At 44.6% G+C, this 25,529-nt stretch overlaps 1 protein-coding gene across 2 annotated transcripts; it reads right to left on the bottom strand.

The window, feature by feature from the left end:
* Positions 1–25,529, bottom strand: LOC124253843. 2 transcript variants are annotated; one of them, XM_046687690.1, is made up of 6 exons: positions 25,409–25,529; positions 17,852–17,932; positions 6,034–6,168; positions 5,415–5,601; positions 3,556–3,792; positions 1–1,853 (listed from the first exon to the last, which is right to left on the bottom strand). In XM_046687690.1, exons 2-6 carry the CDS (start codon positions 17,915–17,917, stop codon positions 1,765–1,767), a joined length of 714 nt encoding a protein of 237 aa, XP_046543646.1. In that variant the 5' UTR covers positions 17,918–17,932; positions 25,409–25,529; the 3' UTR covers positions 1–1,764. The 2 variants fall into 2 exon arrangements, with proteins under 2 accessions (XP_046543646.1, XP_046543648.1); XM_046687692.1 differs by lacking the exon at positions 25,409–25,529 and adding an exon at positions 22,997–23,119.

Genomic DNA, 25,529 nt, shown 5'->3' with positions numbered 1-25,529 from the left:
TTAACAAAATGGACGGACTTTATTTCTCAGTATTTACATATATCACAGGGTGGCTTGATGTTTCCTATAGGTACTGTAAATAAATAACAATGAAAAGTAAACTGGAAAAGAGACTATAGTCTTACTGCAAAAAAACAAATTCAAGCATGAGAAAGACGACCTCGATGCAAGATAGATTTACATAGCAGTTAGATACACACAAACCTGGTTGACGGAGTTATCTGACCTTGGATGTACATGTATATGGATGTTCACCACAACGTCGTCCTCGAGATGAAGTTCTGAATGCTTGTCTACTATCCCTGAACTAAATATACCGATATGTGACTGGATACTAGGTTGAGTGAGTGAGTTAGGCCAAACCGTACTTCAACGCGTGCAACATGGGAGGGTACAGCGTTACAGAGACGTTCACGTCGTTTTTGGACCCACGAATTCAGGCGTGGGGTCATAATCGAGGAGAAGCGGGATTCGAACCCCGACCTGCAGATCCTGGAAACTAATGTTCGGATTAAACCAAGTCTATTTCTGAATAATTCAAAGGTAATTATGAATATATCAACTTTTTGTTTTAAAGTACGAAACAGTCTTCTCAGATAGCACATCTAACATATCACCAAGGCATTGTTGTAGCTCTGTTGTACCGCCTGTAGTTCAGCTAGTTCCTGTGGACGACCAGCGAGGACAATCGTGAATAAGATAAGCTGCGTAGAGTAAGGATGAAGTTATGAAGTACCCAAATTAGGTCTATCTCAACAGATTGGTTCTAGCCGTCCTATAAGTTCTGGAAAACTTAAATAGGACTCGAGTAAAGTTTCTCATATATTTGCGATTCAGGGACACATATGCCAACATATTAAATCGCGAAAGTAAAATGATATAAATTTAAAGGGAATCAGTTAAAATAGTGCTGTTCTCCAACCGCCACATATACACTTCACATGTGCTACTCAACGCTCGATACATATTCTTCCTCTATTCTGTTACATACCCAAACTGAATTATATTTGTATATGTAGTATGTAAATAGTGTGTCATATTTATGTCCCTTTCAATAAGTGATTAGTATACACTGTTTAAATAGATATGTAATAACCTTAGCACATACTTATAGAGCTAAGATCGTCCAGTTGAACAGAAGAATATACACACATAACCTTATGATCGAACTATTCCCCATTACGACAGTAGACAGCCTAAAGGTCCACGACTACATCTGTACATCATTATCTTTCCACCTGTACAGGGTAGTCTGCCCGATCACATTTGGTGACTGAAGCGACCTGTAAAAGGTGACTCACTGAGCAGAGGTGCCAACATTGTAATGATGCCGTATGTGAGTGAGTGAGTTTGGTTTTACGCCGCTTTTAGCAATATTCCAGCAATATCGCGACGTTTATGGGCTTCATACATTGTACCCATGTAGGGAATCAAACCCGGGTCTTCAGCTTGACGAGCGAATGCTTTAACCACTAGGCTACCCCCATCGTGTGTACACTCAAACACTAGAGCAATGAGAACAATCAGTCGAGATTGATAATTATTATAAGCATGGAAAGGCAAACGTTGTTTTAGGTGATGGGCCACGGCAACCATCAGACCAGACCTTCGCCTCTCTTTGACCACCCAACGCCGAAACAGTCTGGTGAATGATGCACGTGTAGCATCTCAAACATACACATTAACATTAAATAACAAATACAGGCAGTCAGACGTGTGTCCATTCACTGTAGTCGTCTCCACACGCCAGGGGTGTGACCAAGGCTATGGGCAGGCTCTCGGGTCGATTGTGAAAACTGTCGTCATTTCGTAAGCCAGAGAATTGTGAGTTTTTCTTAGGTTCTGGTACATATCTGTAAAGACAAAAGAATAGTGAGCGAGTTTAGTTTTACGCCGCTTTTAGCAATACTCCAGCAAAATATCACGGCGGGGGACACTAAAATGCCCTTCACACATTGTACCCATGTATGGAATCGAACCAGGGTCTTCGGCGTCACGAACGCTTTAACCACTAGGCTACCCCACCGCCTCGACAAAAGAATAGATTTAGACAATTCAAGGTAATGATTCATTTACAAAATGCTCCAAAGCCGTTTGCCTGGTTTCACAGCTGCAGACGTGTTCTCCTGAAGAGCCCTGGTGGATCGCCAGGCAGAGTTGCGGCCCTTACACGGCCAGGATGCTATTCACGACTATGATGAAACCCCAGCTGCACCTTGATTGGCGTCCAGTCCTGTCAGCACCATGCACAATATGCACATACTCCTGGATTTCACCAGGCAGGTAACATCTGATTCCTGTCTCACTTCTTCTGGCCAACACACGCTGATATTACTGGAATATTATTCGCCCGTGGAAGATACTGCAGTGTATTATTTGTACGGCGATAATACACTGGTGTGATACCGCTAGAAGCATGACGCGATACATGGTTTACGTTATGACGTCACAAAGCTAATACCTCTGTCATAATGACCTTGCTTACTTGCGGAAAGCCGAGAGTCATCACACTGTAGGCAGTTTCTATCAATATTAATGATGGAGAGTAATAAACAGAACACTAAAGTGGCTTCCGTGAAATACCATTCTTATTAAACTCGTGAAACATTTAGTATCAAAATCGCTTTCGCCCTTTTGATACCAAATCATTAAGTCGTTTGATAAAAATGTTATTACACGGAAGGTCGTATAATATCCTCTATATACTGCCCACTCCACTCACTGTACTGACCAGAGGCAATGCAATCACTGACCGGTATTCCCATCTCCTCAGTCACAAATGAGCAAGGCCTGATGCGCCGTAAAAGGACCATGCCACTGACGATGGTTGAGTTTTGTTCAAAACAATAACCTGTTGGTGATGGGTGGGGGATACCTCCACTTTGAACAACAGTCGGTACATTGCCGCCATGTTTCACAACACGTGATTTCAGTTGTTTGTTTGCATTTCAAACATGGGACATAAGGGCACAGTGCCGATGAAGGGATAAGAAGCGATGGCTTTATACAGTTGATTACATCTCATCAGGGGTGTGACTTAATCAATGACATCCCCGTGGTTCAAATGTCAGGGTAATGACAAATCACATCTTTGTCGTTCAAGGTTTCGGTTATATACCTCAGAAAAGTAATTACACATCCTCGTGGTTCAAGGGTTCCGCCTAGCACAGCAGGCTCATTATATCCTCGTGGTGAAGGGGTTTCCTTTCACACTTCAGCAGTAATAGCAAGCATCCTGGTGTACCATTCATTAAATACGCCAGTATAACCACCTATCATCATTTATGATATCATCGTCACATCTTCATTCAAGACGCCGGGTTAGAATTGGTCTTCAGTAACCCATGCTTGTCATAATAGGCGACTAACGGGATCGGGTGGTCAGACTTGCTGACTTGGTTGCCAATTGCATAGATCGATGCTGATGCTGTTGATCACTATATTGTCTGGTCCAGACTCGATTATTTACAGACTGCCGACATATAGCTGGAATATTGCTGAGAGCGGCGTAAAACTCACTCACTCATTCATTAAATACGCCAGTATAACACCTACCATCATTCATGACATCCTCCAGGTTGAGGGGGCTCCGGAACAGGTGGACGGTGACGATGTGGTTGGGGTCCTTGTAGAAGCGCCGGATGCCCATGACGCTGGGGGTCTGGACGACGTAGGGCTGGGAGTGGTACTTCTGGAGGAGGTCGGCGAAAGGCGTGGCAAAGTTGTGTTTGTAGTGCATGTAGGAGTCGGGGTCCTTCAGTCGGATCTCCGAGATCATGAATGTGTTCAGTGCTGCAAGGGAAACATCGGTAGTTCCCGAATACTGCCAATGTATGACGATAGTACCGATAATCAGGTATCCTTAGGAACCGTTCATAATTTATGGCTGGGGTGGGGGTTATGTAGGTGGAGAGAGGGTGGGGTTGGGGTTGGGGTTCGTGATGATGATGTTAAGGCTGGGGTGGGTCACCCATTTTGTTCTGGGGTGGTAGGGGGTCATAAATTTTGTGCACGTACTAGGGGGGTGTCATTGATTTTGTGCAGGATATGCAGGAGGGGAAGGGAAGTCACTTTCTTTGTGTATAAATTGTAGGAGGGGGGGCATTCACATTGTACATGCTTCTCCATATAAATTATCATCACCCTAGCCATAAATTATGAACGGTACCTAACCTCACATCGTCTGAAACAGGTATGTCAATATAACTAGCTGATTAAACACCTGGTCTCTCTGAAATGAACATATTTTACAGAAAAAACTGGTTTCTAAGTTGTGTTGATAAAATATAATAAAAACTGAGGTCATCTTGACTTGCAAGAGGTCAACTAGATCTGCAGTGGGTCTATTTGTCTCAGGGTCTGTGTGACAGACTACATAACAGACAAAAAGTCAGTGCTGTTTTCTCAGCACACCTTTGCCGATTTAACAGTTTATGTAATTTCTCCACTCACTTGCCTGAGGTGAGACCTCAGCTGATCTGACCTCGGTTGTAGAGCATACAGCACCAGTATACATACATGTTGACGATATAATATTTATCTGTTGGAACACATTGAAGTGCAAACACTACCTCGTATCTTCAGGGTTGGTTAGTGGAGCACGGGCAGCTGCGTCCAGTAATGTCCGCTACGTTAAGTGTTATTTCTAGTACAACACAACCCTACACCCTCTCACAGCTTTGTCATGAATCGAGTGACACGACTTGACGTCGATCATATTCCACAAACAAACAGGTGGAAAATACCTGATTGGTAATATGGATACGGTAACGTCCCCAAAAGAGCCACGTTTGAGAATGCATAGGCGGATCCAGAAGGGGTGGGGTGGGGGTGGGGGTGCGGTGCAGGGTTGCGCGCATCCCCTTTTGTCCTGAAACTTTATTAAATGACCATTGAAACTCGTGAAAATGAAGTGTGCACCCCTCCTTTCTCAATAGTGTGCACCCCCCCTTTCTCAAAAAGCTGTATCCGCCCCTGGAATGGGAATGAATGAATGAATGATTATTGCTCTATGCCGCATCAGCAATTTTCCAGCTATTCGCGTAATAGGGCCGGGGTATTTATCATACAATAACTACCCGTGAAGGTCCGGGTTAGAATTGGTCTTCAGTAACCCATGCTTGTCGTAAGAGGCTACTAACGGGATCGGGTGGTCAGACTCGCTGACTTCGGTGATACATGTCATTGTATCCCAATTGCGTAGATCGATGTTCATGCTGTTGATCACTGGATTATCTGGTCCAGACTCGATTATTTACAGACCGCCGCCATATAGTTGGAATATTGCTGATTGCGGCATAAAACTAAACTCACTCACTCATACAAGAACTGAAATAAGCACACTGGGTAATCAATGATGGGTCCACTTATAAGATTAAAGGTGAATCTATTATTGCAGCATATTGCCAGCCCACCTCCTTCGTTGTCTGGGGTGTAATGGCGGTCCACCACCCACGCCTGGCAGTGACCGGCACCCTGGGGGAAGTCGGGCTGCTTGAACTTGGCGTCGGACCGGAAGAACTTGTCTGCGGCATCACGTGACGGGAAGTAGAAAACGATGCAGCCTTCATCCATCGACGACTCGTAGCCATAACTGAACACCTTACAACAGAACAAAACACGTCGTTAGTATCATGGACAGATCAGCTCGAGTGGAAAGCAGGGTACTCTCTTAAACATCATATGAGGGTGAATTTACGTTCACTCTTGACCCAAATGATTGTATCCAGCTGAATAGTGTTGGTGGTTCAATACTGCCAAAACACTCGCTCTTTCATTAGCCAGTCTGGAAAAAACTAGCCAGTTTGTGGGCGTGGCCTATTCTTTTTTAGTTTCAATTATACAGTCAAATGCCTTAGCATTACTTCCAATGTATATATATTCATGAACATTTCTAGCACAAGCATAGTTCAGATGCAACTTCTGAACACATTAGCAATGCATCACAGTTTGTATGTGTTTGCTAAATATCCTAAGAAGTTGTGATGTCTGGTGTTCGCGATCAGTAAGGTGTTTCCTTGAGCCAGTACTCACCTTCCTGGCAATGCCGACAAACCTGCCGCCGTATATCCCGACGGTCCGACTGGCCCTCACACAGTCCTGCCCCGCCTCCTGCACGTTCTTACCCCCGTGGGTGGGGAACAGGATAAACAGGTAGCACCCGTCGGTCTGAAACAACAACAGCCATGACATAGAAGCAACCGCCAGCAATAATGATTAAACTGAAACAACCATCATTTAACACTCACTAAACTGAAATATTCAAAAGGGGGAAGTACTGAAACGGAAACAGGGAGATGTATTTAAGCTGAAACAAGCAGCAGGGAGAAGTATTTCAACTGAAACCAGCATTGTCACTAAGGTGACAAATCAAGCTTAAAAAGGTAGTGAAAGTGATGGTTGTAGTTCAAGATGGAGGTGTTAAATGTCAACAAAAGCATGACCAGTCAACCTGCATCTTCCCAATATGATGATTTGTGTCAAATATGAAGAAATACAGTGAATCGTATGTGACATGTCTCGCTGACAAGCTTAACATGCAGGTTAACATGCTGAAATCTTCAAAGTGTCGCTGTAACCTTGAAAACGATGTGAAGGTCACCAAAATTGACTGCGCCCTGCGCTTCCCTAGAAAAGCTTGGTGTCAAATAAGAAAAAATCCAGTGATTGGTTCTTGCGATATCTCGCTGACAAGCTTAACATTCAGGTTTACACGCTGAAATCTTTAAAGTGTTGCCGTGACCTTGAAAACTATGTGAAGGTCCTGCTCCTGCTCCTGCCCAAGATAAAGCTTGGTGCCAAATATGAAGAAGATCCAGTGAACGGTTCTTGAGATATCTTGCTGACAAAGATAAAACGTTTAAGTCCCCTTGTGACCTTGAAATGAAGGTCAAAACTTGACTGGGACCTTTTGCATACTGTGATGAACCTAGGTACCAAGTATGAAAAGAATTTAGTCAACGGTTCTTGAGATATCCCAATTCGTACGTACGTACGGACGGGCTGACGGACGGAGCTTAATACTATATTTCCCGCTTCGCGCTAAACGCGCGGCGGAGGATAACAACCAACAGGGAGAAGTCATTACTTTCCAATAACCAATAGGGAGAAGTCATTGCATTTAAGCAACTAACAGGGAGAAGTCATTACATTCAAATAACCAATAGGGAGTAGTCATTGCATTTAAACAACCGACAGGGAGAAGTCATTACATTTCAATAACCAACAGGGAGACGTCGGCACATGGAAACAACGAACAGGGAAAATATTTTAAGGGAAACAACCAACTGCTAGAAGTCCAACTGCCACATGTACACAATGTTTGTGACTTGTAATTCACTTTCAAAACACATTTCAAAATATTTACGTTGGTGGAAAGTAATCCCCAAACATAGGTGTGCTGTTTCTTTTGTACGTCAGTGTATGTATATGAACATATGTGATTCAGTAATAATTAGTAGCAAGGATTACTATCATGTACGACAAATAGGTACATGTTTCTCCCAGATGGAATCAATTTCATTTTCTGCCATCTTGAAGAACAAGTTTTGTGACGGTATGGATTCAAATCTTTATCGTAGGAAATGACATGAACATAAGCATTAGAAATACCGATAAAATTACAAAGAAACCATGTTGTACAGCCTGAAAGCTATAATACTTCGCTCGAACAGGTTAATCGTCAGTATTGGATATACCAGCGCTATAGTATTTCACCAATAAACGATGGTAATTACCCTGTTTGTCTCCAGGAGGTACGTCGAGGCGCCAAGTGACACAACATAAAACCAATACATACTTGTGTAGGGTTTTGCAGAGAGTTACAACAATGTACAGTATAGATTTCCGCAGCGTTAAGAAACATTCTGAAGTAAAATTACTAATTGTAGAAGGTCGCGGTGCTTTCAAACAACACAGTTGCGTGTGGAGTTTGATAAAGATGGCGACCAACACACAGAGATCCTATCACGAAGGCGTTGAGCCAGTCTACGTCATTGTGCGACGTTCGGTACATGGATTGTCGGCCATGTTCTACAGAAGGGGTTGTATGAAAGTGAATAGTTTGGACAATGGGGAATAAAGCGAGCTGGGCTGTCTCAGTCGTGGCCACAAAAGCCATGTTGGTTCTCGTGGCCACATTCAAAGTGAGGTTACCCGCTTGTACTTGACAATTAACCAGGTAAATCGCGTAACGCCGAGTAACACATGAAGATCAGCCAGGTAAATGGCGTAACGCCGAGTAACACATGGTGATCAGTCAGGTAAATCGCGTAACGCCTAGCAACACATGGTAATCAGTCAGGTAACTGGCATGACGCCGAGTAACACACGGTAATCAGTCAGGTAAATGGCGTAACGCCGAGTAACACATGACAATCGGCCAGGTAAATGGCATGACGCCGAGCAACACATGGTAATCAGTCAGGTAAATCGCGTAACGCCGAGCAACACATGGTGATCAGCCAGGTAAATGGCATGACGCCGAGCAACACATGGTAATCAGTCAGGTAAATCGCGTAACGCCGAGTAACACATGACAATCGGCCAGGTAAATGGCGTAACGCCGAGCAACACATGGTGATCAGCCAGGTAAATCGCGTAACGCCGAGTAACACATGATGGTCAGCCAGGTAAATGGCATGACGCCGAGCAACACATGATGGTCAGCCAGGTAAATGGCATGACGCCGAGCAACACATGATGTAATCAGCCAGGTAAATGGCATGACGCCGAGCAACACATGGTAATCAGCCAGGTAAATGGCGTAACGCCGAGTAACACATGACAATCGGCCAGGTAAATGGCGTAACGCCGAGCAACACATGGTGATCAGCCAGGTAAATGGCATGACGCCGAGCAACACATGGTGATCAGCCAGGTAAATGGCATGACGCCGAGCAACACATGATGGTCAGCCAGGTAAATGGCATGACGCCGAGCAACACATGGTAATCAGTCAGGTAAATCGCGTAACGCCGGCAGGTAAATCGGCGTAAATGGCATGACGCCGAGCAAACACATGCCAATCAGCCAGGTAAATGGCATAACGCCGAGTAACACATGACAATCGGCCAGGTAAATGGCGTAACGCCGAGTAACACATGATGGTCAGCCAGGTAAATGGCATGACGCAACACATGATGGTCAGCCAGGTAAATGGCATGACGCCGAGCAACACATGATGGTCAGCCAGGTAAATGGCATGACGCCGAGCAACACATGGTGATCAGGCCAGGTAAAATGGCATGATGAGCTAACACATGATGGTCAGCCAGGTAAATGGCATGACGCCGAGCAACACATGGTAATCACAGGTAAATCGCGTAACGCCGGTAACACATGACAATCAGCCAGGTAAATGGCATGACGCCGAGCAACACATGATGGTCAGCCAGGTAAATGGCATGACGCCGAGCAACATGATGGTCAGCCAGGTAAATGGCATGACGCCGAGCACATGGTAATCAGCAGGTAATTGCGTAACGCCGTAATTATGACAATCAGCCAGGTAACGCCGAGCAAACATGATGGTGACATGACGCCGAGCAACACATGGTAATCAGCCAGGTAATTGCGTAACGCCGAGTAACACATGACAATCGGCCAGGTAAATGATGTAACGCCGAGCAACACATGGTGATAAGCCAGGTAAATGGCATGACGCCGAGTAACACATGGTGATCAGCCAGGTAAATCGCGTAACGCCGAGTAACACATGGTAATCAGCCAGGTAAATCGCGTAGAGCCGAGTAACATATGAAGATCAGCCAGGTAACTGGCGTAACGCCGAGTAACACATGACAATCGGCCAGGTAAATGGCGTAACGCCGAGCAACAGATGTTGATCAGCCAGGTAAATGGCATGACGCTGGGCAACACATGGTGATCAGCCAGGTAAATGGCGTAACGCCGAGCAACACATGATGATCAGCCAGGTAAATGGCAAAACGCCGACTAACATATGACAATCGGCCAGGTAAAAGGCGTTAAGCAGTGTAACATATGACAATCGGCCAGGTAAATCGTAACCACCGGCTGGTTCCATGTTGAGTGATCACGGTTCTTGGAGACAGCTGATGGGTCAAGTCTATATGTTTAGTTGCTTGTACGGTCAGCTGACATCCAAGTTTCTGCAGGCAGCAGGAGTGTGTCCCCAAGCTGCAGGATCCGCTGCTCGTATGTTCCATGTCTTAATAAGCACAGGTTACGATATTTGTCAGCAACATTCCCTCCATTGTGGGCGATTTTCCCCTCATTGGCCTGCCTCATGCAAGTGCTGAACTACTATCCAAAGAGCTTAAAACCACACTCACTCACTAACTCGTCACTATATTTTTGTTTGTTTGTTGTTTAACGCCGCACTCAGCAATATTCCCGGTATGTTGCGGAGGTCTGTAAATAATCGAGCTGGACCAGATAATCCAGTGATCACAGCATGAGCATCGATCTACGCAATTGGGATACGATGATATGTGTCAACCAAGTCAGCGAGCCTGACCACCCGATCCCGTTAGTCGCCTCTTACGACAAACATGGGTTACTGAAGATCAATTGTAACCCGGATCTTCTACTCGTCACCACGACCAGTGACAGAAACAGTAGACGCGAGGGCTTCTAAACATTTTCTTTGATATTGCACTCGATATTGATCAGTTATTGATAGCTAGTCGCCTGGGTTAGCTTTTAAGTTGATTTAATTGAGTGTCAATCCCTTTCGATCCCAGAAACCCCTGAGTTTGATTGACACATGTCTAAGTACATTCTCCATGGCTACACCTTTACCCAGAGACCCGAGAGGGATACACGTATATCCCAGGGTCACCTACGTCTATGGTTGCTTGGATTACTTTAGATATGTGGGGAGACGGCGTTACGATTCCCCTGATGGCATGTCGGGGTGACTGTACTGTAAATCTAACACTTCACATACTTGTTTATGGATTGGAATGTTGTAACTCTGATATCGCGTCAAGTACCTGTATTTCAATCTTTCTGATTCGTGCATGTAGGTGTGAGCTCCTAGTAAATATTAAATTTTCTATGTGATGACAATGTAAAGTTTCATGGTCACTGCAACTGAACTATTATTTTTTGACGCAATACGTTCACATTTGGAATAATAATAAAGAGATAGAGTGACCTTCGGAATGAAATGTAACATTAGTCTTAAAGGAAACAGATTTGAATGGATGGGGATGATGTGTGTGTCCTGCTTCTAGGATCTGTTCAGTACAAGTCTGGATACGGTTCTGTCTATCTGGTTAAAAGCTGAGACATTATGTCAGAAAGGCGATGAGCGTGAACTTCAGCAGACCGACACGGTATCGATGAAAGACTTTCCGAGCCTTGCACCCTTTGAAATGTCCAGCTACTTTAGTGACCTCATAAAGTAACAGATGGTAATGGTGTGACCTCGTAAGTAACAGACGGTAATGGTGTGACCTCATAAAGTAACAGATGGTAATGGTGTGACCTCACCAAGTAACAGATGGTAATGGTGTGACCTCATAAAGTAACAGACGGTAATGGTGTGACCTCACCGAAGTAACAGATGGTAATGGTGTGAAAGTAACAGATGGTAATGGTGTGACCTCATAAAGTAACAGACGGTAATGGTGTGACCTCACCAAGTAACAGACGGTAATGGTGTGACCTCACCAAGTAACAGATGGTAATGGTGTGACCTCATAAAGTAACAGACGGTAATGGTGTGACCTCACCAAGTAACAGACGGTAATGGTGTGACCTCATAAAGTAACAGACGGTAATGGTGTGACCTCATAAAGTAACAGACGGTAATGGTGTGACCTCATAAAGTAACAGACGGTAATGGTGTGACCTCATAAAGTAACAGACGGTAATGGTGTGACCTCATAAAGTAACAGACGGTAATGGTGTGACCTCATAAAGTAACAGACGGTAATGGTGTGACCTCGTAAAGTAACAGACGGTAATGGTGTGACCTCATAAGGTAACAGATGGTAATGGTGTGACCTCACCTAAAGTAACAGATGGTAATGGTGTGACCTCATAAAGTAACAGATGGTAATGGTATGACCTCATAAGGTAACAGACGGTAATGGTGTGATCTCGTAAAGTAACAGATGGTAATGGTGTGACCTCATAAAGTAACAGATGGTAATGGTGTGACCTCATAAGGTAACAGATGGTAATGGTGTGACCTCATAAAGTAACAGATGGTAATGGTGTGACCTCATAAAGTAACAGACGGTAATGGTGACCTCGGTGTGACCTCATATGGTGTAACAGATGGTACATGGTGATGACCTCGGTGTGACCTCGTACAAAGTAACAGATGGTAATGGTGTGACCTCATAAAGTAACAGATGGTAATGGTGTGACCTCACCTGGTAACAGATGGTAATGGTGTGACCTCATAAAGTAACAGATGGTAATGGTGTGACCTCTCAACAGTGCAAGTAACAGATGGTAATGGTGTGACCTCTCGTAAAGTAACAGATGGTAATGGTGTGACCTCGTAAAGTAACAGATGGTAATGGTGTGACCTCGTAAAGTAACAGATGGTAATGGTATGACCTCGTAAAGTACCACAGATGGTAATGGTGTGACCTCGTAAAAGTAACAGATGGTAATGGTGTGACCTCGTAAAGTAACAGATGGTAATGGTGTGACCTCGTAAAGTAACAGATGGTAATGGTGTGACCTCTCCAAGTAACAGATGGTAATGGTGTGACCTCACCAAGTAACAGATGGTAATGGTGTGACCTCACCAAGTAACAGATGGTAATGGTGTGACCTCACCAAGTAACAGATGGTAATGGTGTGACCTCACCAAGTAATAGATGGTAATGGTGTGACCTCATAAAGTAACAGATGGTAATGGTGTGACCTCACCAAGTAACAGATGGTAATGGTGTGACCTCACCAAGTAACAGATGGTAATGGTGTGACCTCACCAAGTAACAGACGGTAATGGTGTGACCTCGTAAAGTAACAGATGGTAATGGTGTGACCTCATAAAGTAACAGATGGTAATGGTGTGACCTCGTAAAGTAACAGACGGTAATGGTGTGACCTCATAAAGTAACAGATGGTAATGGTGTGACCTCATAAAAGTAACAGATGGTAATGGTGTGACCTCATAAAGTAACAGATGGTAATGGTGTGACCTCATAAAGTAACAGATGGTAATGGTGTGACCTCACCAAGTAACAGATGGTAATGGTGTGACCTCCTCGTAAAAGTAACAGATGGTAATGGTGTGTGACCTCACCAAGTAACAGATGGTAATGGTGTGACCTCATGGTAACAGATGGTAATGGTGTGACCTCATAAAGTAACAGATGGTAATGGTGTGACCTCATAAGGTAACAGATGGTAATGGTGTGACCTCCTAAAGTAACAGATGGTAATGGTGTGACCTCATAAAGTAACAGATGGTAATGGTGTGACCTCGTAAAGTAACAGATGGTAATGGTGTGACCTCGTAAAGTAACAGATGGTAATGGTGTGACCTCGTAAAGTAACAGATGGTAATGGTGTGACCTCGTAAAGTAACAGATGGTAATGTTGTGACCTCGTAAAGTAACAGATGGTAATGGTGTGACCTCGTAAAGTAACAGACGGTAATGGTGTGACCTCGTAAAGTAACAGATGGTAATGTTGTGACCTCGTAAAGTAACAGACGGTAATGGTGTGACCTCGTACAGTAACAGATGGTAATGGTGTGACCTCGTAAAATAACAGATGGTAATGATGTGACCTCACCAAGTAACAGACGGTAATGGTGTGACCTCGTAAAGTAACAGACGGTAATGGTGTGACCTCATAAAGTAACAGACGGTAATGGTGTGACCTCACCAAATAAAAGACGGTAATGGTGTGACCTCGTAAAGTAACAGACGGTAATGGTGTGATCTCATAAAGTAACAGACGGTAATGTTGTGACCTCGTAAAGTAACAGACGGTAATGATGTGACCTCACCAAGTAACAGACGGTAATGGTGTGACCTCGTAAAGTAACAGATGGTAATGGTGTGATCTCATAAAGTAACAGATGGCAATGGTGTGACCTCGTAAAGTAACAGACGGTAATGGTGTGATCTCATAAAGTAACAGACGGTAATGGTGTGACCTCCTAAAGTAACAGACGGTAATGGTATGACCTCATAAGGTAACAGACGGTAATGATGTGATCTCGTAAAGTAACATACGGTAGTGGTGTGACCTCATAAAGTAACATACGGTAGTGGTGTGACCTCACAAAGTAACAGACGGTCATGGTGTGACTTCATGGTGCCACTGATGGTAATGTTGTGACCTCATGGTACCACTGATGGTAATGTTGTGACCTCATGGTGTCACTGATGGTAATGTTGTGACCTCATGGTACCACTGATGGTAATGTTGTGACCTCATGGTGTCACTGATGGTAATGTTGTGACCTCATGGTACCACTGATGGTAATGTTGTGACCTCATGGTGTCACTGATGGTAATGTTGTGACCTCATGGTGTCACTGATGGTAATGTTGTGACCTCATGGTGTCACTGATGGTAATGTTGTGACCTCATGGTACCACTGATGGTAATGGTGTGACCTCATGGTGTCACTGATGGTAATGTTGTGACCTCATGGTACCACTGATGGTAATGTTGTGACCTCATGGTGTCACTGATGGTAATGTTGTGACCTCATGGTACCACTGATGGTAATGGTGTAACCTCATGGTGTCACTGATGGTAATGGTGTGACCTCATGGTGTCACTGATGGTAATGTTGTGACCTCATGGTGCCACTGATGGTAATGTTGTGACCTCATGGTACCACTGATGGTAATGTTGTGACCTCATGGTACCACTGATGGCAATGTTGTGACCTCATGGTGTCACTGATGGTAATGGTGTGACCTCATGGTGCCACTGATGGTAATGTTGTGACCTCATGGTGCCACTGATGGTAATGTTGTGACCTCATGGTGCCACTGATGGTAATGTTGTGACCTCATGGTGCCACTGATGGTAATGGTGTGACCTCATGGTGCCACTGATGGTAATGGTGTGACCTCATGGTGCCACTGATGGTAATGGTGTGACCTCATGGTGCCACTGATGTGGTATGGTGTGACCTCATGGTGCCACTGATGGTAATGGTGTGACCTCATGGTGCCACTGATGGTAATGTTGTGACCTCATGGTGTCACTGATGGTAATGGTGTGACCTCATGGTACCACTGATGGTAATGGTGTGACCTCATGGTGCCACTGATGGTAATGGTGTGACCTCATGGTACCACTGATGGTAATGGTGTGACCTCATGGTGCCACTGATGGTAATGGTGTGACCTCATGGTGCCACTGATGGTACGGGTGTGACCTCATGGTGCCACTGATGGTACGGGTGTGACCTCATGGTGCCACTGATGGTAATGGTGTGACCTCATGGTGTCACTGATGGTAATGGTTTGACCTCATGGTACCACTGATGGTACGGGTGTGACCTCATGGTGCCACTGATGGTACGGGTGTGACCTCATGGTGCCACTGATGGTAATGGTGTGACCTCATGGTAGCAGTCACAAACAAGTGACGGTGTTTGGCAGCTTGACTCCAGAGAGTTTCTAACACTTCAGTCCTGCCCAACAACGAAGCACATGTGACACATGTGGCCTCATCTTTGGGATGTGAGTTAGTTCAAAATTGCCTAAGTTCACCCAGCAGCGAATGGGTACCCGGTGGGATAAGATGGCCATATGACTGTTAACCTTCTCGCGTCTTACACGTACTTGGATTAACCGGCATAATAATGCAGGGGCGTAGGAACAGGGGGTGGGGCCTTGATGAGATGAAACCATATCTACCTTACCATAACTACAATTTCATTTTGATTTTCAATACTTTTCATAAATTAGCCCCCCCCCTCTGAAAACCGTTCCTACGCTCCTGTAATGTCTGCGCATAACTTGTCCTTAACGCCACTGCGCATCTTTGATGTGCATATTCCTCGTTCAACAAATGTATTATGTGTATATTACGTATGTATATATACAAGAAGTGTCTTGTTTTGCAATAATTAAATATACATGTATATTAGATATTGCCTGGTCATGGGGCAAGCATGATCTCCCTCTAACCATCAAACACACCATTACACACAGGAACGACTGCAACAACAATAGTAGACAGTGTGTTCAGGCAGTATTTTAATTCAATCTATTTTTGAAGACCTAACGACGGTGAGATTGACAGGAGTTAGGATGTCTCGACATAACTCATTCAAACACTCCACAAACCTTAACACATTGACATAGATCTGATCTTAACATTTGAAACTCAACTTACAGGGTTATTTGTTTTACTGTTCCCCTCCTTCTCCTGTTCTTCTAACTTCCTAAGCTTGTCAGTGGGAGAAAATCCGTTACAGAACGCCATGTCAAAACCTCAACACGATTCCAATCTCACTTGAAAAACTCAAAGCACTGAGATTTCTATTCACTGAACGGTCCCTCCGCGACAGCCGTCGCCGTAGCGACCACCGATACCACTAGCTAACTGGGCTCGCTACTCGAGAGCGTACTTAAATTGTCAACAAGTGACAAAGATTGCTCCCTCAACATACAAGACTAAATACATACAATACATTTGCACAACATGACAAGGTCGAGCAGAGTTATCGTTCTTGACTTGCATTCATACGACAAAAATGATTGACTTGGGTGAAACATGGCCATAGAAAGTAACGAATAATGGCATTCTCGGAACAGTATTGATTGCATTAGCGGCTTCGTAAGACGGACACGTTCATAAACTACAGGAATGAGCTGTATTCCGGATTATTGGCGATATACAGAGTCTCATTACTGCACAAGTAACCGGGAGCTTGTGTTGTGGAGTGTTGATGTCTATTAGGAGTATCTATGTGTTTGGTCACGATACATACACCCATATTTGATTTGGTCGTATGTCGCATTTTACCAGGTCAAGTGGTTGTATGAACACTGATTCAAGCTTTAGAGGAAGCTTCAGTAGAAGCCTCCGTTCTGCTTGGCGTTTGTTCCCTGGCAACGGAACATTTAAACTGACCAGTAATGTCAGTTTCCTAACAATATATTTCACAATGTATGTGGAAGGCAGGCGTGTAGCATGCCATTTTTTCGTGTAAGCCCGATAGGTTACACAACTTCATATCTAGATAGTATTAAGGGCTTGTCCAGGACTTTTAGCAACAATCACGTGTAAGCCCGGGCCTTATATATTATGGTAGCTACGCCCCTGGCCGCATATGTTTAGTTTGGATTTAAGGTGTATATCTTAGTCATCATGTGTGAGACAGGGGTCGTGGGGTAGGGAAGTTGTCCAAGTTAGGGTAGTAAACGTCCACTCACGAGGTGGAATGACCGTGTTCGAATCTCGACTTGGTTACAAGGTGTCAAGCCATTTCTGGTGTTCCTCGCTGTGATGTTTTTTTAATATTGCGATAAACCTCACTCACTCACTCACTGTTGGACACCAGTGTAAGTATGAGCGAGGTATAACGTCACAGGGAAAGCACTTACGTCACATATGATCACGTGTTTTAATTGAGAAACATACCTAATGTGGCGCTGAAAGTCTACTGTTTGATAAAACACGATGTCCTGTACAACAAAGACATCGTGATGAGTCGACTGAACACCACAGGGAAGGGGACAACTCATGCTAGTGGTAGGATACACAAGAAGGCTGAGTGAAACACACGTGCTCGTTGAGACACACCAGTTTGTTTAAAAGGAGAAGTAATGTGAGCCCTTCACAAATGCGGTTTTGACAAATTGGTATCTGCGATGATGTCGTAAACGGTGCTGTTGCCAGCGTCGTCGCACAGCACTTACCGTTGAGGGTCTGCTGGGGAGCTGCGTGTAGTGCACCTGGGGGTAGACGGCGTCAAAATAGGCCATGCTTCACCGTACACCCTGCAGCAAAAGTAACGCGACATAACAGCCAGATGGCAACTCAAGTACATACAAATAATGTCAAGGAATGTGTCCCAACAGAATACACACTGAGTGAGTTCCACCTAAATGTGTTAGATATGACCACTTTCCAAATGACATTGTTTATTCAAAGGGCATATTATTGGACATTAAGTCCCATATGGATAAGATGTGTAATACTTGCTAAAAGTAAAGGTGAGACACAGATTCACAGGCACTTTCATACCGCCACGCATATACAACCAGAAAAATACCCCAACGAAATTGGTAAATTAATGTAAAATGTACAAATATACTGAGTGATGTTAATTGTGACTCGGAAACTTGACGTTAGACACAAGTGGTAGCGTGAAGTAGGTCAACTCGAGAGGTAGCTGGTGTGTATCCCGCCGTTTTATAAAGTGACCAAAATTAATGTATTTCTCTCACGGAGGAAGCGGAAGGCTGACGATGAAAACATATCCCATTATTACGATTGGCCCATAAGTTTATTCAGTTACAGCCACACCCACATTAAGACTCATAACAATTTTACCTGTTAAACATCATTTGACCATGTAAACATTATTGGCAAAAGGAACATGTATAGCTTTGTGTTTTAGAATATTTTTACATTGTAGTGAGGAACATGTGCAACACTGCACGCTTGTATGCAACTTAGATAGGTTTATGCTACACTGCAAGCTAACCAATGCATACACTGCTCTACTCACTGTACTTGAGCGCATTTAGTTTAATCTGCTTTTATTCCAATTATATCATCGGGTAAATTTCAAGTGTGTTCCAGGAACGCAAAACATGATTCGGGTCAATGGAAGATACACCTTTGGAGAGATCTACAAGCACGGATAGTGACAGAACAAGGTTCATAACGGGAATCTAGGATTCAAACCCAGGACTTTACCTATCGTGTCGAGGTGGGGATTCTAACCCTGTTCCTTGTCTGGGAGAGGAGTGCAGCGTTCGGTGTCCTACACAGTCAGGTATCACAGTGGTAACATGCTATCTGGCAACGTTATCAGTGTCAACTCTGGTGTACTGCCCCATTAAGGACACCTGCCCAAGCTATCCGGGTTTCCTGTCAATAATCTGTGTGATTGTCTTCGACTCAACACTCACAGACTTCCTGGGAACACTGGCCCCTTATTAAATCACTATCAGATCGCCAGGCTGGTCTTAGCTCACGTCGCTTGGTGGTACAGTTTGGTTACTGGGGGCAACGGATTGACTGAGTCCAACTTTACAACCGTAGTGTGTGTGTGCGTGTCCATGTCAGTGTGTGTGTCTCGGTGTGTGTATGCGTGTCCGTGTCAGTGTGTGTGTCTCGGTGTGTGTATGCGTCTCCGTGTCAGTGTGTGTCTCGGTGTGTGTATGCGTGTCCGTGTCAGAGTGTGTGTCTCGGTGTGTGTATCCTTGTACGTGTAAGTGTGTGTGTCTAGGTGTGTATGCGTGTCCGTGTCAGTGTGTGTGTCTCGGTGTGTGTATGCGTCTCCGTGTCAGTGTGTGTGTCTCGGTGTGTGTATGCGTCTCCCTGTCAGTGTGTGTGTCTCGGTGTGTGTATCCTTGTACGTATGTAAGTGTGTCCTGTGTGTCTAGGTGTGTATGCGTCTCCGTGTCAGTGTGGTGTGTCTCGGTGTGTGTATGCGTGTCCGTGTCGAGTGTGTGTGTCTCGGTGTGTGTATCCTTGTACGATGTAAAATTGTGTGTGTCTAGGTGTGTATGCGTCTCCGTGTCGGTGTGTGTCTCGGTGTGTGTATGCGTCTCCCTGTCAGTGTGTGTGTCTCGGTGTGTGTATGCGTCTCCGTGTCAGTGTGTGTGTCTCGGTGTGTGTATCCTTGTACGTGTAAGTGTGTGTGTCTAGGTGTGTATGCGTCTCCGTGTCAGTGTGTGTGTCTCGGTGTGTGTATGCGTGTCCGTGTAAGTGTGTGTGTCTCGGTGTGTGTATCCTTGTACGTGTAAGTGTGTGTGTGTCTCCAGGTGTGTATGCGTCTCCGTGTCAGTGTGTGTCTCGGTGTGTGTATGCGTCTCCCTGTCAGTGTGTGTGTCTCGGTGTGTGTATCCTTGTACGTGTAAGTGTGTGTGTCTAGGTGTGTATGCGTCTCCGTGTCAGTGTGTGTCTCGGCGTGTGTATGCGTCTCCGTGTCAGTGTGTGTCTCGGTGTGTGTGTGTGGGGTGTCCGTGTCAGTGTGTGTGTCTCGGTGTGTGTATACTATACGATTCTGGGTCTTGTATTTAAACCTATAGACACAGTTAGTATTATCAAGGGGATATGTAGGTGTTCAGGACTTGGTGAAGGGGGTGGGGATACGTAGGTGTTCAGGACTTGGTGAAGGGGTGGGGATACGTAGGTGTTCAGGACTTGGTGAAGGGGTGGGGGTACATGGAGGTGTTCAGGACTTGAGAGTGAAGGGGGTGGGGAGTACGTAGGTGTTCAGGACTTGTAGAAGTGAAGGGGTGAAGAGGGGGAAGTACGTAGGGTTCAAGGGTGTTCAGGAGGACGTGGTGGTGAAGGGTTTGGGGATATGTAGGTGTTCAGGACTTGGTGAAGGGGTGGGGATATGTAGGGTGTTCAGGACTTGGTGAAGGGGTGGGGGTATGTAGGTGAACTTGGTGAAGAGGGGTGGGGGGTACGTAGGTGTTCAGGGGTGAAAGGGGGTGGGGTGTAGGTGTTCAGGACTTTGGTGAAGGGGTGGGGATATGGGTGTACTTGTGGTGAAGGGGTGGGGGTGTTCAGGACTTGAGTGAAGGGGTGGGGATATGTAGGTGTTCAGGACTTGGTGAAGGGGGTGGGGATATGTAGGTGTTCAGGAGGTGAAGTGAAGGGTGGGGGGTACGTAGGTGTTCAGGACTTGGTGAAGGGGTGGGGATATGTAGGTGTTCAGGACTTGGTGAAGGGGTGGGGATATGTAGGTGTTCAGGACTTGATCTGAGTGAAGGGGGGGGTGGGGTGTTCATGACAGGGGATATGTAGGTGTTCAGGACTTGGTGAAAGGGTATCATGGAGGTGTTCTAGGGGGTGAAGGGTGGGAGGTACATGTAGGTGTTCAGGACTTGGTGAAGGGGTGGGGATATGTAGGTGTTCAGGACTTGGTGAGAGGGGTGGAAGGGTGTTTGGGACTTGGTGAAGGGGTGGGGTAAGGTGTTCAGGACTTGGTGAAGGGTGGGGATATGGAGTGTTCAGGACTTGGGAGGGAGTTGAGGATACGTAGGTGTTCAGGACTTGGTGAAGGGGTGCTAGTACGTAGGTGTTCAGGACATGGTGAAGGGGTGGGGCGTATGTAGGTGTTCAAGACTTAGTGAAGGGGTGGGAGAACATAGGTGATCAGGACTTGGTGAAGGGATGGGGATATGTAGGTGTTCATGACTTGGTTAAGGGGGTGGGGATATGTGGCGTTCAGGACGTGGAAGGGTGAAGGGGTGGGGATATGTAGGTGTTCAGGACGTGGTGAAGGGATGGGGATATGTAGTTGTTCAGGACTTGGTGAAGGGGTTGGGGATACATGGAGGTGTTCAGGATCTGGTGAAGGGGTGGGGGTACGTAGGTGTTCATGACTTGGTGAAGGGGTGGGGATATGTAGGTGTTCAGGACTTAGTGAAGGGGGTGGGGGGTACGTAGGTGTTCTGGACTTGGTGAATGTAGGAGGGGTATGTAGGTGTTCAGGACTTGGTGAAGGGGGGTGGGGGTACGTAGGTGTTCATGACTTGTTGAAGGGGTGGGGGGATATGTGAAGATGTTCAGGACTTGGTGAAGGGGGTGGGGATATGTAGGTGTTCAGGGGATTTAGGGGGGTGAAGGGGTTGGGGGTACGTAGGTGTTCATGACTTGGTGAAGGGGGTGGGGGGCATAGGTGTTCATAGGACGTGGACTTGTTGAAGGGTGAAGGGGGTGGGGGATATGTAGGTGTTCAGTAGGTGTTCAGGACTTGGTGAAGGGGTGGGGATATGTAGGTGTTCAGGACTTGGTGATGGGGTGGGGGTACGTAGGTGTTCAGGATTTGGTGAAGGGGGTAGGGGTACGTAGGTGTTCAGGACTTGGTGAAGGGGGTGGCTCATCACAGGACACCGTAACCTGCGTGTCGGACTACCTGGAGAAAGGAGTGGTCGATTATGTGCAAGTAGAACGCCGAATAAATCTGTGGCGGGGGAGCATGACCCACTCGCCTAGTCCTGGTCTAGAGGTGTGAGTACTCTTTCTAGTGTTTTATAACATTTTTACTATCGTTACTGCTATTACAACTGCTGATATACAACATATAGTGAGTGTTTGAAGTGATGGGAAGTAATCATTTGTGAATACAAAGCTCAGAGGAGTAGGCAGTGCTTTATATTCAAATGTAACCCGAAGTCAAATGTTTATTGTCTTATATAAGCTGTATCGGAATAGAACATTCGGCGTTTATATCGGAGATGTGTTGGTTTTCAAAGTTGCCGACGTGAGAAGGTTCAGTCGGGGAGACCAGTTAATACCTGTACGTACACCTGGAGACTAACACAGGTGAGCAAGTCTGACAATACTCCAACAACAAACACAGAGCCACTAAAAAATAAAATCAATGATTGCACAGTGACATTGGACTGAAACCTACTGCAGACATGTAACGTGGTCGGGGTTAAGTATTCTTATCGCTGTGTATTTGACGACTGTAAGTCATCGGAACGGTTTGTATAGCGTTGAAAGTGTCCAACCCTAATGTCGTAAACAAGTCTGAAATATGTGGAGGCGACAGTGACATGATACGTGGTATATTGTATACCTGCCACACACCCACATTATACCCACTGTGTTCCAACAATAGTGTAATATACCCGCAATATTTAAACATATATAATAAATTTTGACATACTACACAATATAATATTTTAACATACTCATAATATGACCAAATATACATGCAATATACCATAATAAGCCTCACCCGACAAACAAAACCAAAATCACTAAAAAAATAGAATAAAATGAACATAAAATAAAAAACCAAAGTTGAAACAAAAATATAAACAACCCCAAAATCCGGAACATATAGCCATGCCAAGCCTGAATACCTCCCTGAAAGCTGGTACCGTGTGTCGGGTGAGATGTCGACATTCAGGCACAGTAGACATTATGGTAATATTGTATGGAAGCAGTGCATTGCTTACAACACAGTTGATGCTCGTGAACAGGGACGGGTACAGGTACAATGATATAATCAATATTACCCACAATGCATTACGCAGGAAACCTATTGATTTCGATCACTGGGTATGAGCTGGAATGATTACTGTATGTCTCAGTAGAGGCACGAGGTTTAAGGTTCTGTTTTGGATGAGGATGGTTACTGCATCACGAAAGGAATTCTCCCCTGGTATAAAGTCTTTCCACTGAAATCTGAAATCCTGGTTGATCTAAATACCCATAATGCAACACCAGGAAGTGTATGGATACTCCATACAAGTCATGAATTCCTTAACAATAATCGTAGAACAATCAGGGACATGTATTATTTCTGCTGAAATAGTTATTGAGAATCGGTTGATTCCGGAGGTAGAATAACGAGCCCAGGATCAACACGCTGAATATTTCAGCTTGAACCATGTTATATACTATCCACGCTTTGCTAAGGATCAAGTCATGGATCCAAAAGAAAACTATCATATAGGGTCAAATTTGGTTTAAATATCTAAGCTATTTCAAGCATGGATCCTTGGTTTCAGTATGTCATTTCATCTTGTGGATCAATTACCTGATATTGACAAGTGTTGTGTACTTGTCCATGACCCGTACCATGATATGCAAAATGGTTGATTGGTGCCATGAAAACCATTTTTATGGTTACTCATGTATCAAGTGCATAATGTTAGATTACAGTGTCTGTTTGCCTGGAAGGTGTTACCATATTATTATTTATCCATTTTTAAATGGATACAATTTCAAATCATATCTCTACGTGTAAGTAAAGCTGTGAATTTGTGTGATCCTTAGCAAAGTGTGAGTAGTATATAATGACATATTTCTCTATTACTTTGCACATCGAACCACAGTTGTGTCAATGTTACTTGTTTCAATTTTCTCCGAATGGTCAGTGAATTTGTGGCGGAGAATTAACCTTCGGGGTCTACCCACTATTTCTCGAAACAACAGATACGAGTGGTTTCTCAATTACGGAATGGATACATTTTACTCATAGTAAACGAGCACAGAAATGATCTTTTCATCTGTCAATCAGTTTAACTAAGGTTTTGAGCCAAGTTTGGTTGATCTCTACCCTCAAGCAAGACCGTATAGTCCGTGGCTCAGAAGCGGACCGACGAATTGCAATCTAACTCGAAAACTACTTAACATATAGTACTCAATGAAACACTGAGCATAATCAAAACATCAGACCAACTCCGTGATTGTTTTCAGAATTTATGTCCTAAAATTAAAAAAGTTGTTAATAAACTATCATTAAAATCTTGACACAGTTCACTATTTGTTACGAGGGAGGGCTGCAAAGAGAGGAACAGCCATGTGTGCAAGAAAGGATGGAGACGGCACAGCCCAGGTTAAGGAATCAATGACTTTGTCAGCACTTGTGCACGTGCTTCGCGTAAACCTGGCTGTTCCTCCCTTTGCAATCCTCCCTCGTAACACATAGTGAACTGTGTCAAGACTTTAATGATAGTTTATTAACAACTTTTTATTTTTAGGCCATAAATTCTGCAAAAAAATCAGTTGGTCTGATGTTATGATGATGATGATGATTATTATTATTTTTATTTTATGTTTAGTTGTTTACGAGTTCGACTGCAATTCATCAGTCCGATTTTGAGCCAAACGGACTATAGTATCTGAAGACGGAAGATGAATAGAGAATGGATGGGAGACTGTTCTTAGTCAAGAGACAATTTGGTATTTAAGTGATCAAAGCGTTCTCTCATTTCATCGTTTGATTCTGTATTTAGGTACAATTTCTGAAGCCGTCATTGGTCATAATATTGGTCTGGTAATGCTAAAAGCGGCGTAAAATCCTACTCAGTCGCTTTAGGTGAACAGATGTAAACTTTTAGGGTATTTGATGACATGACTATGGTAATGTATGTGTACCTGCCCAACAAATAAAGTACTGTATTTAGCTCCGAGCTGAGATTGTTCTGTAATTGATACAAGGCACGTTCGATTATTGACGTATAAACAGTCAGTTGGATAACGCGACATAACACGTTCGGGGCCCTTTCAAGTGGCGACATACGGTCACATTGTCACTTTCAGACGTATTCTATTACAAACAGGGCGTGTCATCAGCTCCCGACGAGATCGGGAAGGCCGAACAACACAGACTGCTGTCGGCTTTTGGGGAAGCCATTCTCTTCAGCCATATTCTACCCCAGATGGGGTCATATTTATCAATAACGGACCTACATCGGGGTCATGATGGCTCCTTAGGCACAGTAAATCATATTATTATGAGTTGTAAAACGCTAAAGAGTACTTACAACACTGGAGCAAGACTCAACTTTGACTGGAGTTACCAGAAACTTCAAAAATATGGCGATCTTTGCGCCGCACGTCAAGATCGGAACGGCCTTGTTTGTTTGTAGATTGGTCGGTCGTTGG

Source organism: Haliotis rubra, unplaced genomic scaffold (genome assembly GCF_003918875.1).
Source record: "Haliotis rubra isolate DU_JTF1 unplaced genomic scaffold, ASM391887v1 Scf555, whole genome shotgun sequence".
NCBI classification, from domain to species: Eukaryota; Metazoa; Mollusca; class Gastropoda; order Lepetellida; family Haliotidae; genus Haliotis; species Haliotis rubra.
Note: the sequence above shows the minus strand (reverse complement) of the source record. Positions and strands in the feature narration are given on the sequence as shown.

What these genes read in the sequence shown, in the direction of transcription:
- LOC124253843 (XM_046687690.1), bottom strand. Translation starts at nt 17,917, where the DNA reads ATGGCCTATTTTGACGCCGTCTACCCCCAGGTGCACTACACGCAGCTC. An exon ending in TTGTCGGCATTGCCAGGAAG is followed by an intron (nt 5,602 to 6,033) that starts GTGAGTACTGGC and finishes TTCTGTTGTAAG; the next exon opens with GTGTTCAGTTATGGCTACGA. An exon ending in GGAGGATGTCATGAATGATG is followed by an intron (nt 1,854 to 3,555) that starts GTAGGTGTTATA and finishes TTGTCTTTACAG; the next exon opens with ATATGTACCAGAACCTAAGA.